This window comes from Podarcis vaucheri (assembly GCF_965113315.1).
Source record: "Podarcis vaucheri genome assembly, chromosome: 3".
In the NCBI taxonomy this organism is placed as follows: Eukaryota; Metazoa; Chordata; class Lepidosauria; order Squamata; family Lacertidae; genus Podarcis; species Podarcis vaucheri.
In genome coordinates this window covers 71,367,093-71,380,097 of record NC_138761.1, presented here as the reverse complement: position 1 = coordinate 71,380,097, position 13,005 = coordinate 71,367,093, and the positions used below count along the sequence as shown (strand labels likewise).

Here is a 13,005-nt window from a genome sequence, read left to right as displayed (position 1 = left end):
GTGTGTGTCTTCTGAATTTAGAACTTGCAGTATTTCTTCATAAGTTATAATAACTTTTCAGACCAGAAGCATGTACTGCACTGTTAGAAATCTCTACTGGAAGGCTTACAACCAAACCCAATGCATGGTTATTCAGAAGTAAGTTTATCTATATTTCCTGCCCTCGGTCATATGTAGGCATGTAGAGCCATTACAATTTTAATTTACTAAGTTTTTAACTATACCACTTGGGATTGGGAAAATCAGATGGGACAGGAGAAAATCTTGTAAAATTCATTTGCACCAAATCCTATAAAGTCCTTATTCTTCAACTGCCATCTTGATTCAAAATGGCAGGTGGTGTCAAACATGAATGAAGAGTGCCACCCCCACCCTGGCAGCCCTCATGCTAAGTTCGGCAATGATCTCTCAAGAGGCATCAAGATGTACAGAGGCACCTCGGGTTAAGAACTTAATTCATTCTGGAGGTCTGTTCTTAACCTGAAACTGTTCTTAACCTGAGGTACCACTTTAGCTAATGGGGCCTCCCACTGCCACTGCACGATTTATGTTCTCATCCTGAAGCAAAGTTCTTAACCTGAGGTACCATTTCTGGGTTAACGGAGTCTGTAACATGAAGCATCTGTAACCCAAGGTACCACTGTAAAGGGAACAAACAGACAAAGACAACAATATCAGGACAAATTTTGTTGAGTAACGAATTTTAGTCAGAAAAGCCACTGCTACGGTTGATGGAATTCTGTGTTTTCAGTTTTAACTACAAATACCTTAAAAGTTCAAATAGAAGCAAAATAGCAGATGAAGCCTTTCAGAGCCAACTTTCGACCGAGCTTGATTTATTTATTCACTTGTGGCAGAAAAAAATAATTATCTCTCTCCCAGTATTTGTTACACAAGTGGAAATGAAAGTTGTTAGTAGTAAGTTGTGTTCAACTTCAGCTTTTCCCCTGGAGGGTATATCTTTTGCTAACTTGCCAATTTTGTGTGTTTTCTTCATTCCCAGCACAGCTCCAATTTCAAGAGCAGATGGCTCTTATTTTGCCTTTTCCTCTGCTCTTGTTGCAGCCTCTTCACGCCACTTGGCTTTCTTTGCTAAGTTCCAGCTTGTGAGGGATTCATGGCGTTCAACAGCCTGCAAAAGTAGAGCATCCGCTTCATAGTGGCACAGTGAAAGGAATAGCTGAAAGATAGACATTATTCCACATAGGGTGCCCCATGTGCTGGCATTGCAAGCGTAGCATCCTCAGAAATTTGACCTGTAAGAGTGCAGAGTGTTGGACAAGGGAGATCTGGGTTCAAACCAGTAGGAAGCTCCTTTTGAGCAATCACTCTCTACCCAATCCCTTGTAGGAGTGGAGTTTGCATGCTACTCTAAGCTCCTTGGAGGAAGAATTGGGTATAAACATGAAAACCAAGCGGTGGCCCCAATAACCTAGAGCAACCCTGTGCCTTCAAGATGATGTTCCAATACCCATCAGTCACACAGTACGACCAACAGTGAAGGGGTATGAGAGCTGGAGTACAGCAACATCTGAAAGCAGCAGGGGTGCCTTGTGCCCATTGGGACTAGTAGGGTGGAAGGCTGGGAGCCCAACAGTAGGTGGTGCCAGAGCAAGAGAGAGGCAGAGCTAACAAATCTAGTTTTGCCTCCATCTCATCTGAATTCTACAAGGGGCAACACTGAGACACAAGTAAGTAAGGTGGGAACTGGAAGAGAGCAGACCAAGGTTGATGGGCCAGTGCCCCTTTTGCCCAAATGGACCAGTCTCCACTGTCCTCACTCCTGACGTGACGGCAGATGAATCCTTTGCCCAGCAGTTTATCTCATTTGAGCACTACTGTTGACTGCCCAGCCTAAGTAGCGTTGACATACCTCATGCCAAAACATAATGCAATGGCTTGGAAAGAAACTGCTGCAGCAGTTGGCCTTTGTTCCGAACAAACGTGCAGGAGTAATAAGTCTGATGGTCACACACTGTGGCCCAGATAGTAAACAGAATCAGACTAGATATTTCACAGAATCAAAGCATTGTGGGGTTGGAAGGGTCATCTTGTCTAACCCCCTGCAATGGAGGAATCACAGCTAAATAATTCCTGACAGATGGCCTTCCAGCCTCTGTTTTAAAACACCCAGTGAAGGGAGAGGCCACCACCTAACATTTAGTCGGAATCTCTCTTCTTGTAATTTGAATCCACTGACATGGGACCCACTCTCTGGAGCTTGTGCCATCTTCCATGTATCAGCCCTTCAGATATTTGAAGATGGCTATCACATCACAAGGGACGCGGGTGGCGCTGTGGGTTAAAGCCTCAGCGCCTAGGGCTTGCCGATCGAAAGGTCGGCAGTTCGAATCCCCGCGGCGGGGTGCGCTCCCGTCGTTCGGTCCCAGCGCCTGCCAACCTAGCAGTTCGAAAGCACCCCCGGGTGCAAGTAGATAAATAGGTACCGCTTACCAGCGGGAAGGTAAACGGCGTTGCGTGTGCTGCTCTGGCTCGCCAGAGCAGCGTTGTCACGCTGGCCACGTGACCCGGAAGTGTCTCCGGACAGCGCTGGCCCCCGGCCAATAGATGTGAGATGGGCGCACAAACCCCAGAGTCTGGCAAGACTGGCCCGTTCGGGCAGGGGTACCTTTACCTTTACCTTTATCACATCACAGGCCTCACCCGTTCCTCATACAGCTTGGTTTCCAGACCCTTGATCATCTTGGTCAATCTCCTCCTCACACATTCCAGCTCGTCAATATTAAATTTTGGTGCCCAGAACTGGACACAGTATTTCAGATGTGGTCTGACCGAGGCAGAAGAGAGTGGTGCTATTACTTCTCTTGATCTTTATTTCTAGTTTATTTAAAGGTGTTTTTTGTTTAGTGTGAAGCCATTGTAACATTAGGCAGAAATCAATTTAACAATTGCAATTTTTAAAAGAAAATTGTATCAAAATCCAGAAGTTTCCCATGGAACAATACATACCCTTTTAGCAGAGGCAATCACAGCAAAGCAAGCCATGATTGTCAGGGCAATCATAATGTAACAGGCCTTTACTCGGGCTTTGTTCCTTGCAGCATCCAGCATCTCGGGCCTGCAAAAGAAATTGGGTTGGAACCAATTGGAGCAGTGTTCTTCAACAACCTTGGGCCACCCAAATTTGGCAAGCAATTATGGGAATTGTCTTCCAGCTTCTGGGGACAAGCACCCAAGGCTAAGGAATACTAAATTAATGTGTGAAGTACTGAAATGTTTTTAATTGCTTTGTTTATACTCACAAAAGATACATAAGGACTAAATTTTGGGGGTATTTTTTTTAGTAATTTGTAATTAAAGCCATATTTGGTTATGTGGGTGAGAGCAAAAATTGGGGGGGGGGCAGGGAAAATGCTGAAAATTGCCTTCCTCATTCCACCTGTTGGATATAATCTGCTGAGCTGTGAGCCCTAACCATTTCTACCTGAAAGTAAATCCTATTGAATTCAATGGGGCTTACTCTCAAGTAAGTTTGGTTAGGATTGCTGCCTTGCTTAGGAGTGAAGACCACTGACTTCTGTGCTTTTACTGAATTTCTCCTGTGAATAATTATTATCAGTAGTAGCATTTATGTTTTTTTGTCACATTATACAAAGAAGTCTCAAAGTGACATAATTAATTGAAATCAATGTGGATGTGGTTTTATGTATGCTGAATTCCCAATAAAGTTTTTGGAATGGAGTATCACTTAGGGATGGACAGATCTGTCCATTTCAGATTCTCATTTTTCCAATCTTAAGTTCAGTTGTCCACATTTCCATATTAGTGTGCTTTTTAAAAAAGTTCTTGTGAAAATTTATCAGCATCTTGGAGAGAATTTCTCTTGGCATACAGATTTTTAAAATGAAATTTTACCTAACTGACATTTTTGCAGATCAGTTCTCCCAAGTATATTGCATTTTTGTAGGTGGTTGTCAGTAATGTATGCATTTATATGCATATTTAATCCTAGGTTATGCCTTTTGGTACACATTACTGTACTTGGCTGGAGAACCGGATTGCAAAATTATGACAAATGCAAATTTTTGAAGCACGTTTGTATGTATTTTGGTACGCATATTGCTTTGAAAAACGCTAATTAGGTAGGTTTGGCTTTAAATACAAACCAAATCCAATTTTTCCCAATTCCTGTGTGAATGCATCACAAACAAAATATGTTTGTTATTATAATACCTCACACACAAAAAAAACCACACTTGTAAAAGCAGCCTTGAATATTGGGAAAGAAGCTTCAGAGCTCCTCTCTTCTCAGTGTGGGGAGACAAGACTGTAGATAAACCTGCGGGCAGATGGATTTCATAGTATTAAGGACTAAATGCATTTAGAATTGAACAAATCAAAAACAGGCCAGCCCATTAAACCCATTAATCACTAAGTCACTTGCCGCGAGAGGAGCAAAGCACGAACTTGTTGGGTTAAATCAACTAATTGTTATTTCATGGCCCACTAATTGGAACTGTTTTGAAGCGGCAGATCAGTGCCTTAAACCAGAGGCATAAAAAAGCAAGAGAGACAGACATTATTACGATTCCCTGTAATCTTTCCCTAAATGCAGGATCTAACAGTTTCAGGGCCCCCCAAATTGTTTGGGAGGAAGGGCTCAAAGCGGTCCAATATTAAATTAAAAATTAAATTCAAACGGGATCCCAACTAGTGAAATGTCACAGCTTATGAATATTATAGAATGGTAGGAGCAGTGGAAGGGGAGGGCTGTAGCCAATGTTTGCCCTATTCAGAGTAAACCCCTAATTTGCATCTCACTGCCCTGATGTGCCTGTAAAAAAGGGACACTTATAGAGTCTGTAAATAAATTAAGACTGCCATACGTCCTGATTTCCCCAAATATTACTGGGATTTCAAAGGCAGAATTGACACCTGGTGCCTTGTTCTGCATGTTGTTGTTGTTGTTGTTTAGTCGTTTAGTCGTGTCCAACTCTTCGTGACCCCATGGACCAGAGCATGCCAGGCACTCCTGTCTTCCACTGCCTCCCACAGTTTGGTCAAACTCATGCTGGTAGCTTTGAGAACACTGTCCAACCATCTTGTCCTCTGTTGCCCCCTTCTCCTTGTGCCCTCAATCTTTCCCAACATCAGGGTCTTTTCCAGGGAGTCTTCTCTTCTCATGAGGTGGCCAAAGTATTGGAGTCTTAGCTTCACTATCTGTCCTTCCAGTGAGCACTCAGGGCGGATTTCCTGAAGAATGGATACGTTTGATCTTCTTGCAGTCCATGGGACTCTCAAGAGTCTCCTCCAGCACCATAATTCAAAAGCATCAATTATTCGGCGATCAGCCTTCTTTATGGTCCAGCTCTCACTTCCATACATCACTAGTCCTGCGTGTTAGGCAAGTCAATTGAAAAATCCTGGGGTTTGTTTGTTTTTTGTAAAAAACAAACAAAAAACATTGGGTTTTGTCTAAAAATCTTAACAATTTTGGGGTCTTCCTAAAAATGGCAACCCTAAAATAAATGGTGTAATTTTGAGTAATACTGTTGGTACATAAGACCCATTTGTCATTGCAAAAGTATTTGCCTGCTTTCATTTTAAAAACAGCCATGGGAAGCTGCACACTACAACCATCCTTTGCTATTAAAGGTCAAAAAGTTACAGCTGATGATCTCTTCATGCAAACAGGAACACAAACAGATAAAAAGCACAGCGCTTTTCTGTGGTGACAGGGATGAACAGCCAGCAGAAAATGTTACATTTAGCTTATCAAATGCTTGTATTTCAACAGGATAGAAACAATGATTTTTTTCAAGGAAATGAATGTGGGAGTAGATGAGTGCACACGAAAAAATGCCCTAGAAATGTGATTTCATCCTCAGTCTTCTCGGCCACATGTAGCACAGGGAAATGCAAGCCTTTGAGTTGTTTGCCTGGCATTGGCCATTGCTATTATGATTCTGCAAGCAGGCCACATCTTTTGCTGCTGTGGCTGCTCTGAAGCGATGGTAACAGAGAAAGCTTGTAGTCTTAAATTCTATCTGAGAAGGGGCTGAAGGGCCATGTATTCCCATCCTGCCACCCACCAAGCCCATCCTTGATGCGCTGAGTGAAGTTTGAAAGGGGACTGTAAATGCATTCAGCTGAAGGCACTCCCCAGAAATCAAGAACACATGGATAAAATTTAAGAAGGGCTGAGTCAGCACTTAGGTAGTACCTTGCTTTGCATAAGCTTGGAGTTGCAGGAATATGGGGAAGTCCTGCAACTGCTCATGAAATTGTACAGACACCAGGATGGTTATTGCATGAAATATCTCATCGTTCTGTGGCTCAGTGCGGGATGGCTGAACGAGTTTCTCTCCATTTTTAACTTCTCAAATCTTCAGTTCTCCACATTTCTACATTGGTTTACTTTTCAAATTTTTTAAAAAAAGTTCTCTTGAAAATCCATCTGCATTTTACTGCAAATTTCTCCTAATAAACACACTTCTAATACAATTTTGTGCGCAGTTTTCCAAGCAATAGAAGACATTTTTTGTATGTTATTTTGGCTAATATATAATATGCATTTTTATGCACACTTTCCTCACATATGTGCATTTTGGTACACGTTGCTTAGCTGGAGACCTGCATTGCAGAATTGGGAGAAATTTGGATATGAAAGATGGCTTGTTTTGGTCCACAAGTTGTTTGGGAAGTGAGAATTAAGTAGATTCTCTTTTAAATGCAACAAGAATCAAATTTCACCCCTATCCCTGTGCTCAAGGTTAACCTAGACGCTATGATAAGCATATGGCTGGCACTAAAAATGGCCACCATGCATCCAGTACCCGCTCCATGACATCCAGCAGAACTTACTTTGTGTCATAATGGCGCAGGGAAACACAGAAATTTGTAACGCCATGCAAGAAGTACAGAGCCTAGAGAGGAAAGTGAGACATGCAATAGCCATTTGGGGCGACAGCAGTACTCCATTGCAACGTCTAGTCTGGCCCTTAGTTGCACGTCAGGCATGTAGACCATGTAGAAATCAGGCTGAAAAAAATCAAGTTGACTGTGTAGTTCAGCTGTGCATTGGTGCATGTCTGATGCTAAACTGCCCCATACCAATATCTCACTCACATATATTGCTTAAGCCTGCTGATATGCAAAGCCATTATTTTGTGTGTGTGTGTGTGTGTGTGTGTCACAGTCAACGTGCATGGTGCTTGACAAGAGTACAAACCATGAGTTAGTAAGCCTAAGCATTCACTTAAGTGTGTGTTTGTGATCAAAGTTGTCATTTTTACAGAGGGCAATAAAACATGCTCTGACACACATTCCTCCTCATTTCCTTTCCGACCTTTAAGTGGAATATGAACCTTGCAGTCCAATGTGGAGATGGCAAGAACACATTGTTCACGCAGTTTATAAACAAATACGGACACCATCCGCCTTTGATCACAGTTTGCGTTTCAGATTCCCCCCATGCCCCTAAGCAAAATAAAAATGTCATCTTGTACGTGCGATAAGCTAAGCTTCAAAATCCTTAAGGCCATATCCTGGTTTTCTTCAACTAAAATTTAAATTTTCCTAGTGGAAAATATCGGCAGCTTTAAGCCTATTTGTAGATCACTAGCAGCTCACATCCCATCGCTCCAACCGGCATGGCCAATAGTCAGGGATTAAGGGAGTAAGAGGCGGATAGAGTGGTGCAGTGGAACTAGGCACTCAGCTGCCGAGGAGGGCACCTTCTCAAAGCCAGGTAAACACTTGCCCAGCCTCAGGAAGGAGGCTTGAGGGCTCTGACAGAGTCCTAGAGTCCTCCTGTCTCCTTCCCAAAGCAAGAGAAGCATTGGGAAGGAGGTGGGAGTGCTATAGAACCCTTTCAGAGCCCTTACGCCTCCTTCCCCAAACCCCAGCACAATGAGGACTGGAGAGAAGGCATCAAATGTTGGCCTTGCACAGGGAGGCAAATTACTAAGGTCCACCCTGATGGGAGTTGCTCTGTGGAGCACTAGTTTAGCAAATCATGAGATAGTCAAGTGTCACATTCCCATTGCCTGACTTTTGCAGTAAGAACATAGGCTGGAAAGCTGGATTGACCATAGTTTCTTATCGCACATAAATAAAGCAAAATATAAATACATGAGTGCATATCTGGGAAAGTTTAGTGCAACTCATTGATGGAAGCCAGCAATTAATTTTGATCTACATGGTGTATGTTTTGATTGCAAGGTTCATCTTACAGAACAAGGAAAACAGGAGTAGGGAACCTGTGACCTTCCAGATGTTGTTGGACTCCCACTGCCATCAGTCCCAGCAGCATGGCCAATGGTCAGGGATGATGGAAGTTGTAGTCCAACAACATCTGGATAAAACAATGTTGACTATTCTTGAGCTAGATGGATAGCTTTATTTTCTCAAAAGTCTTCCATTCTCCCCTGTCCTCCCTTCCACTAAAGGATTGTGACTACTTCTAAAATATGGCAGTAGTTTTTCCTCAGCGTAGTTTCTAGTGGTTGAATAAAATGAAGTACATACGGGATCCTTGGAGGAATTTCATCTTCCTTTCTGAAGCGTCCAGTCCACAGGAGGATTTTCTTGTCAAATGTTGAGGGTTTGTGTCCGCCAGGCACTTTGTACACCTTCTCGGCTTCAAGATCCAGTAGACAGAACATCATGTCAAATCACAGCCATGGAAAGGGTAAGGAAATAAATGTCTATGCTCAGACAGACAAACAGACAGATTTCAGCCACTTCCAAACAACGTCTGTGTGGAGCATTCATCCTGACTTGTTTGCAGGGTCCTTTCCTCATCACTTTCCTTATTGCAAAAAGTCTGATTTATTTTGGGCCAAATCAAGCCTCACTTTCTACTTGATGCTTTTAATTGGAAAAGTCAGGAAGGAACCTGAGAGCTCCTGTATGCATAGCTTGAGCTCTGTTTCTGTGTTATGGTCTCCCTTCCTCCCTGTTCTGAGTGTCCCCAAGGCTTTGAAATCTATTCCTAGAGCAGGCATGTCCAAAGTCCATTTTGGGGGCCTAATGCGGCCCCCTGTGGCAGTTCATTTTCTGGGGTAAAATCCTAAAAAAAACCTCAGCAACTTCAATCCTTAAAAAAGGTCAATAACTTTGGTTGGCCCCTTGGTTGGCTCCCATGGCCCTTCACTTCATCAAGTCTGGCCCTCTTTGAAAAAGTTTGGACACAAGTGTCCTAGAGGAATATCATCCTTTCCCCCTTGCTGTTTGTCTTCACTACAAGTAAGGGTAATCATTTTTAAAAAAATGATATTGGGCCCTCTGAGCTTGAAACCAGCACAAGACATTTTGCTGCCTAGGACAAAGGATAAAATGACACCTTTCCTCCATTCAATTACAAAAGCCAGCTGGCAGCTGAATCATACTACAGCACTGTAAATGGGACAATGCCCTCCACTGTATCTGAAACCAGCAGGTTAGCATAGGGCAAGCTGCTCTGGCCTATAACGTCTCCCCCACTGCTTGCTACCCCCTTTGTGCCTAAGGCACCTGCTTCACTCTGCCTAATGGTAGGGTCAGCCATGTTGAACAAATGCCCTTCCCAGCTTGCTCTGCCAGATCATTCCCCTCCCCCTGCTGCTGGTTTCTTTGTTGTTGCTACTGCTTCCTGTTCAATCATTTTGGAGTAGCCCAGATTAGTTATTTCATTATGCATTTGGTGTAAAACACACACACACAGTTAGATGCTTTGGATCAAAAACAAGATCCAAATATTCTCTTGCATATATGTGAATAAGGCATGAATGTAAAATTCAATCCACTCTAGATTCTATTTTTCTGTATTGTTATTGGTCTTTGCAGGTTGGTTTTAGAAATGTTGAGTGTGTGTGTGTGTGTGTGTGTGTGTGTGTGTGTGTGTGTGTGTGTGTTGTAAATCACCTTGTATCGTTTTTGGGAAAAGGCAGGATATATATATATTTAAAATTTTAAAAACCCCAGATATACTCTGTATGCTTATAGTGGGTTGCTGCTTATGCCAGGTCAAAACATTCAACCCCAAAAAAGTTTCAAACCATCATTGCAACTGAGCTGGGCACAGTAACTGAAGCAAAGCTTTTCAAGTCAATAAATACAAAGAACTCTAATTCGGATGTAATAAATACAGTGGTACCTTGGGTTAAGAACTTAATTCTGAAGGTCCATTCTTAACCTGAAACTGTTCTTAATCTGAGGTACCACTTTAGCTAATGGGGCCTCCTGCTGCCGCCACGCCACCACCACACAATTTCTGTTCTCATCCTAAAGCAAAGTTCTTAACCCGAGGTACTATTTCTGGGTTAGCGGAGTCTATAATCTGAAGCGTCTGTAACCTGAAGCGTCTGTAACCCGAGGTACCACTGTATTAAAATCAACCATAACTCTCTCTCTCTCTGTGTGTGTGTGTGTGTGTGTGTGTGAGAGAGAGAGAGAGAGAGAGAGAGAGAGAGAGAGAGAGAGAGACAGAGACAGAGAGACAGAGAGAGAATCTACAACTGCACACAGAGAATTCCCACAGGGATCAATAGAACCCTGTCCCTTTTTCTTCCAGTGCACTTTTGGACAGCACATCACGGCCAGCCCTGCCATTAGACAGGATGAGGGAGCCACCTTGAGCAGCAGATACTGGAGAGTGTTGCTGGCAGATCTCCCTCTCCTCAGGGCCGCCATTAAGGTCAGAGCCTAAAATCGTCTAACTGCACCACTGATGGGATCTCAAAATCAAACTACATACAGGGTGGTGCGTTAACAGTCCTTGCCAGCTACTCACTTGAACCTGTTGCCCCCGAGCTTCTGTTCTGATCTGTGCAGGACAATGCCGTGGAACCCAGGAGCCCTGGTCCTAGAGGCCGGCGCACAGGAGCACTGAGTTGCCCCGCTTCCGCCAGGAGCCGCCCAAACTGGACACGGATGCGGGTCCCGCTTGCAGCCAGCATGGCGAGGGCAGCCCGTTTGAGTGAAGAAGGAAATCAAGCAAACCCTTTGCTTCCCACGAGTAGTGTCCAAGCTGCAAAAACAACAGCCCAGAAATGACATCCAGCTCCTCAGCATCTGCCTTTATCATCTCTGGAACCGCCTCTCCATGCCTGGGAACAGCAGAAGCGTTTTCCAGTCTCCTTGATCATTTGCCAACCTTTCCTCCCCTCCTCCTCTTTTCCTGTGTTTCTCCATGTTCCAAATGAAAATAAAAAAGGGATCCCTTTCCAGGTTTCCCTAACCTTCGCTAGAAAGCAAGGTTGAAGCTGCATTTTATTGTCTTTGTTGCATTTATATTAGTGGGGTTATTTTGTATTTTAATACAGTATTTGGGGGGGCATAGGAAACTGTTTGCTACAGAGACCATTAATTGTTCTAGCTCATTACTGTCTATTCTGACTGTCAGTTTCTTTCCAGGGATTCAGACAATGAATTCTCTAAGCCCTACCTGTAGATGCCAGGAATTAAGCCTGAGACCTTCTGCTGGGGATGGGAGAAAGTTTTGATTTAGCTTGCATTTAAAGGCAAACTTACTGAATTTGCACCTTCCAAAACACTACATGAACCAAAACAGCAGCCATCCTTCGAAATTTGCACTTCTCTGAATTTTGCAGTCCAGTTCTCCAGGTGAGTAATATGTGCAAAATACAGTGGTGCCCCGCAAGACGAATGCCTCGCAAGACGGAAAACCCGCTAGACGAAAGAGTTTTGCGTTTTTGAGCTGCTTCGCAAGACGAATTTCCCTATGGGCTTGCTTCGCAAGACGAAAACATCTTGCAAGTGTTCCAATTTTTTCCGCTCCCCCCACTTTTTATAAGCCGCTAAGCCGCTAATAGCCTTTTAGCCGCTAAGCCGCTAAGCCTTTAATAGCCGCTAATCCTTTAATAGCCGCTAATCTGCTAAACCGCTAATAGCGCTAATCTGCTAAGCCGCTAATAGGGTTGCTTCGCAAGACGAAAAAACCGCTAGACGAAGAGACTCTCGGGACGGATTATTTTCATCTTGCGAGGCACCACTATACATATATTAAAGTAAATGATGCATAAGAATGCACATTTTTTAAAAAATAAAAAATAAAATGCAGAAATGTGTTCAAAATAGAGGAAATTGCTTTGCAAAATATGTCTATTATGTAAAAAAAATATGTAAACGTGCATATTTGAAGAAATTAAAACTAATACCCTGATGAATTCCATGAGGACTTTTCTAAAAAATTGCAAGAAGTGTGCGGAACTGAACTTTAGACTGGAAAAAATGTGAAACTGGGAGATTCTGGCATTGATAAATTTGCCTGTCCCTAGTTTAAGGCGATATTATATTTTCATTCACATCCCAAATAATCAAAACCCTACCATTTATTAATTTCTTGGGTTCAAGGAGGTCCCCCACAAACATGATAACGATATGTGTCTGCATGCAGGGATGGCTCAAGTCATTTTTGTTTCCTAGGGTGAAATACGAGGTGATGTTTCCACACTCCATGTACAAAAGCCTGTCAGACTGGCAACTGACATTTACTGCAACACTGGGGGTGTGGAGTGGGAGGGACAGGCAGTGGCGTAGCGTGGGGGGTGCCAGGGGTGCCGGCCGCACCGGGCGCAACATCTGGGGGGGGCGCGAGTCCAGAGGGAAGGGACAAGTTCCTTCCTCCGCCGGGCTCCCCGCCGCCACGCCAGCCTTGCGCCCTAGTGCGCGCGCCCCCCACCGCCGCTGCGGCTGCGCTCCACTCACTGCTCGCAGGAGGAGCAGCCGCTGCAGCAGCGCCGACGCCACCACCAACGCCTGGCCGGGCACGGGCAGCCTCCGCACCCTGCCGCCGCCGCCATCCCCTCGGCCCAGCCACAGGCAGCGGCTGCTTCTGCCGACTGGGAGGGAGGAGAGCTCCGAGGGGCTTCGCCACGCCCTGCGCTCCCCAAAACCCTCCGAGAGGAAGCCGGCGGGCGGGCGAGGGTCTCCCGGCAGAAGGGGGTGCCGCTGGCTCCGGCTCTCAGCGCAAGTCTCAGCGGGGGGGGCGAGGACGGAGCACGGCTGGAAGCCCCCCGGACCCGGCCGGGAGGAGGAGAG

The 13,005-nt window shown here is 44.4% G+C and overlaps 1 protein-coding gene across 2 annotated transcripts; it reads right to left on the bottom strand.

Annotated features, from left to right (window-relative positions):
* Positions 1-819: 819 nt before the first annotated feature.
* On the bottom strand, positions 820-11,046 carry FAM162B (family with sequence similarity 162 member B). Of its 2 annotated transcripts, none has more exons than XM_082216593.1 (4): positions 10,736-11,038; positions 8,491-8,602; positions 2,971-3,079; positions 820-1,132 (listed from the first exon to the last, which is right to left on the bottom strand). In XM_082216593.1, the coding sequence occupies exons 1-4, from the start codon at positions 10,899-10,901 to the stop codon at positions 1,034-1,036; spliced, it is 486 nt and encodes a 161-aa protein (XP_082072719.1). In that variant the 5' UTR covers positions 10,902-11,038; the 3' UTR covers positions 820-1,033. The 2 variants fall into 2 exon arrangements, with proteins under 2 accessions (XP_082072719.1, XP_082072720.1); XM_082216594.1 differs by having other exon boundaries at positions 1,034-1,975; positions 2,908-3,079; positions 10,736-11,046.
* Between the last annotated feature and the right edge of the window lie 1,959 nt (positions 11,047-13,005).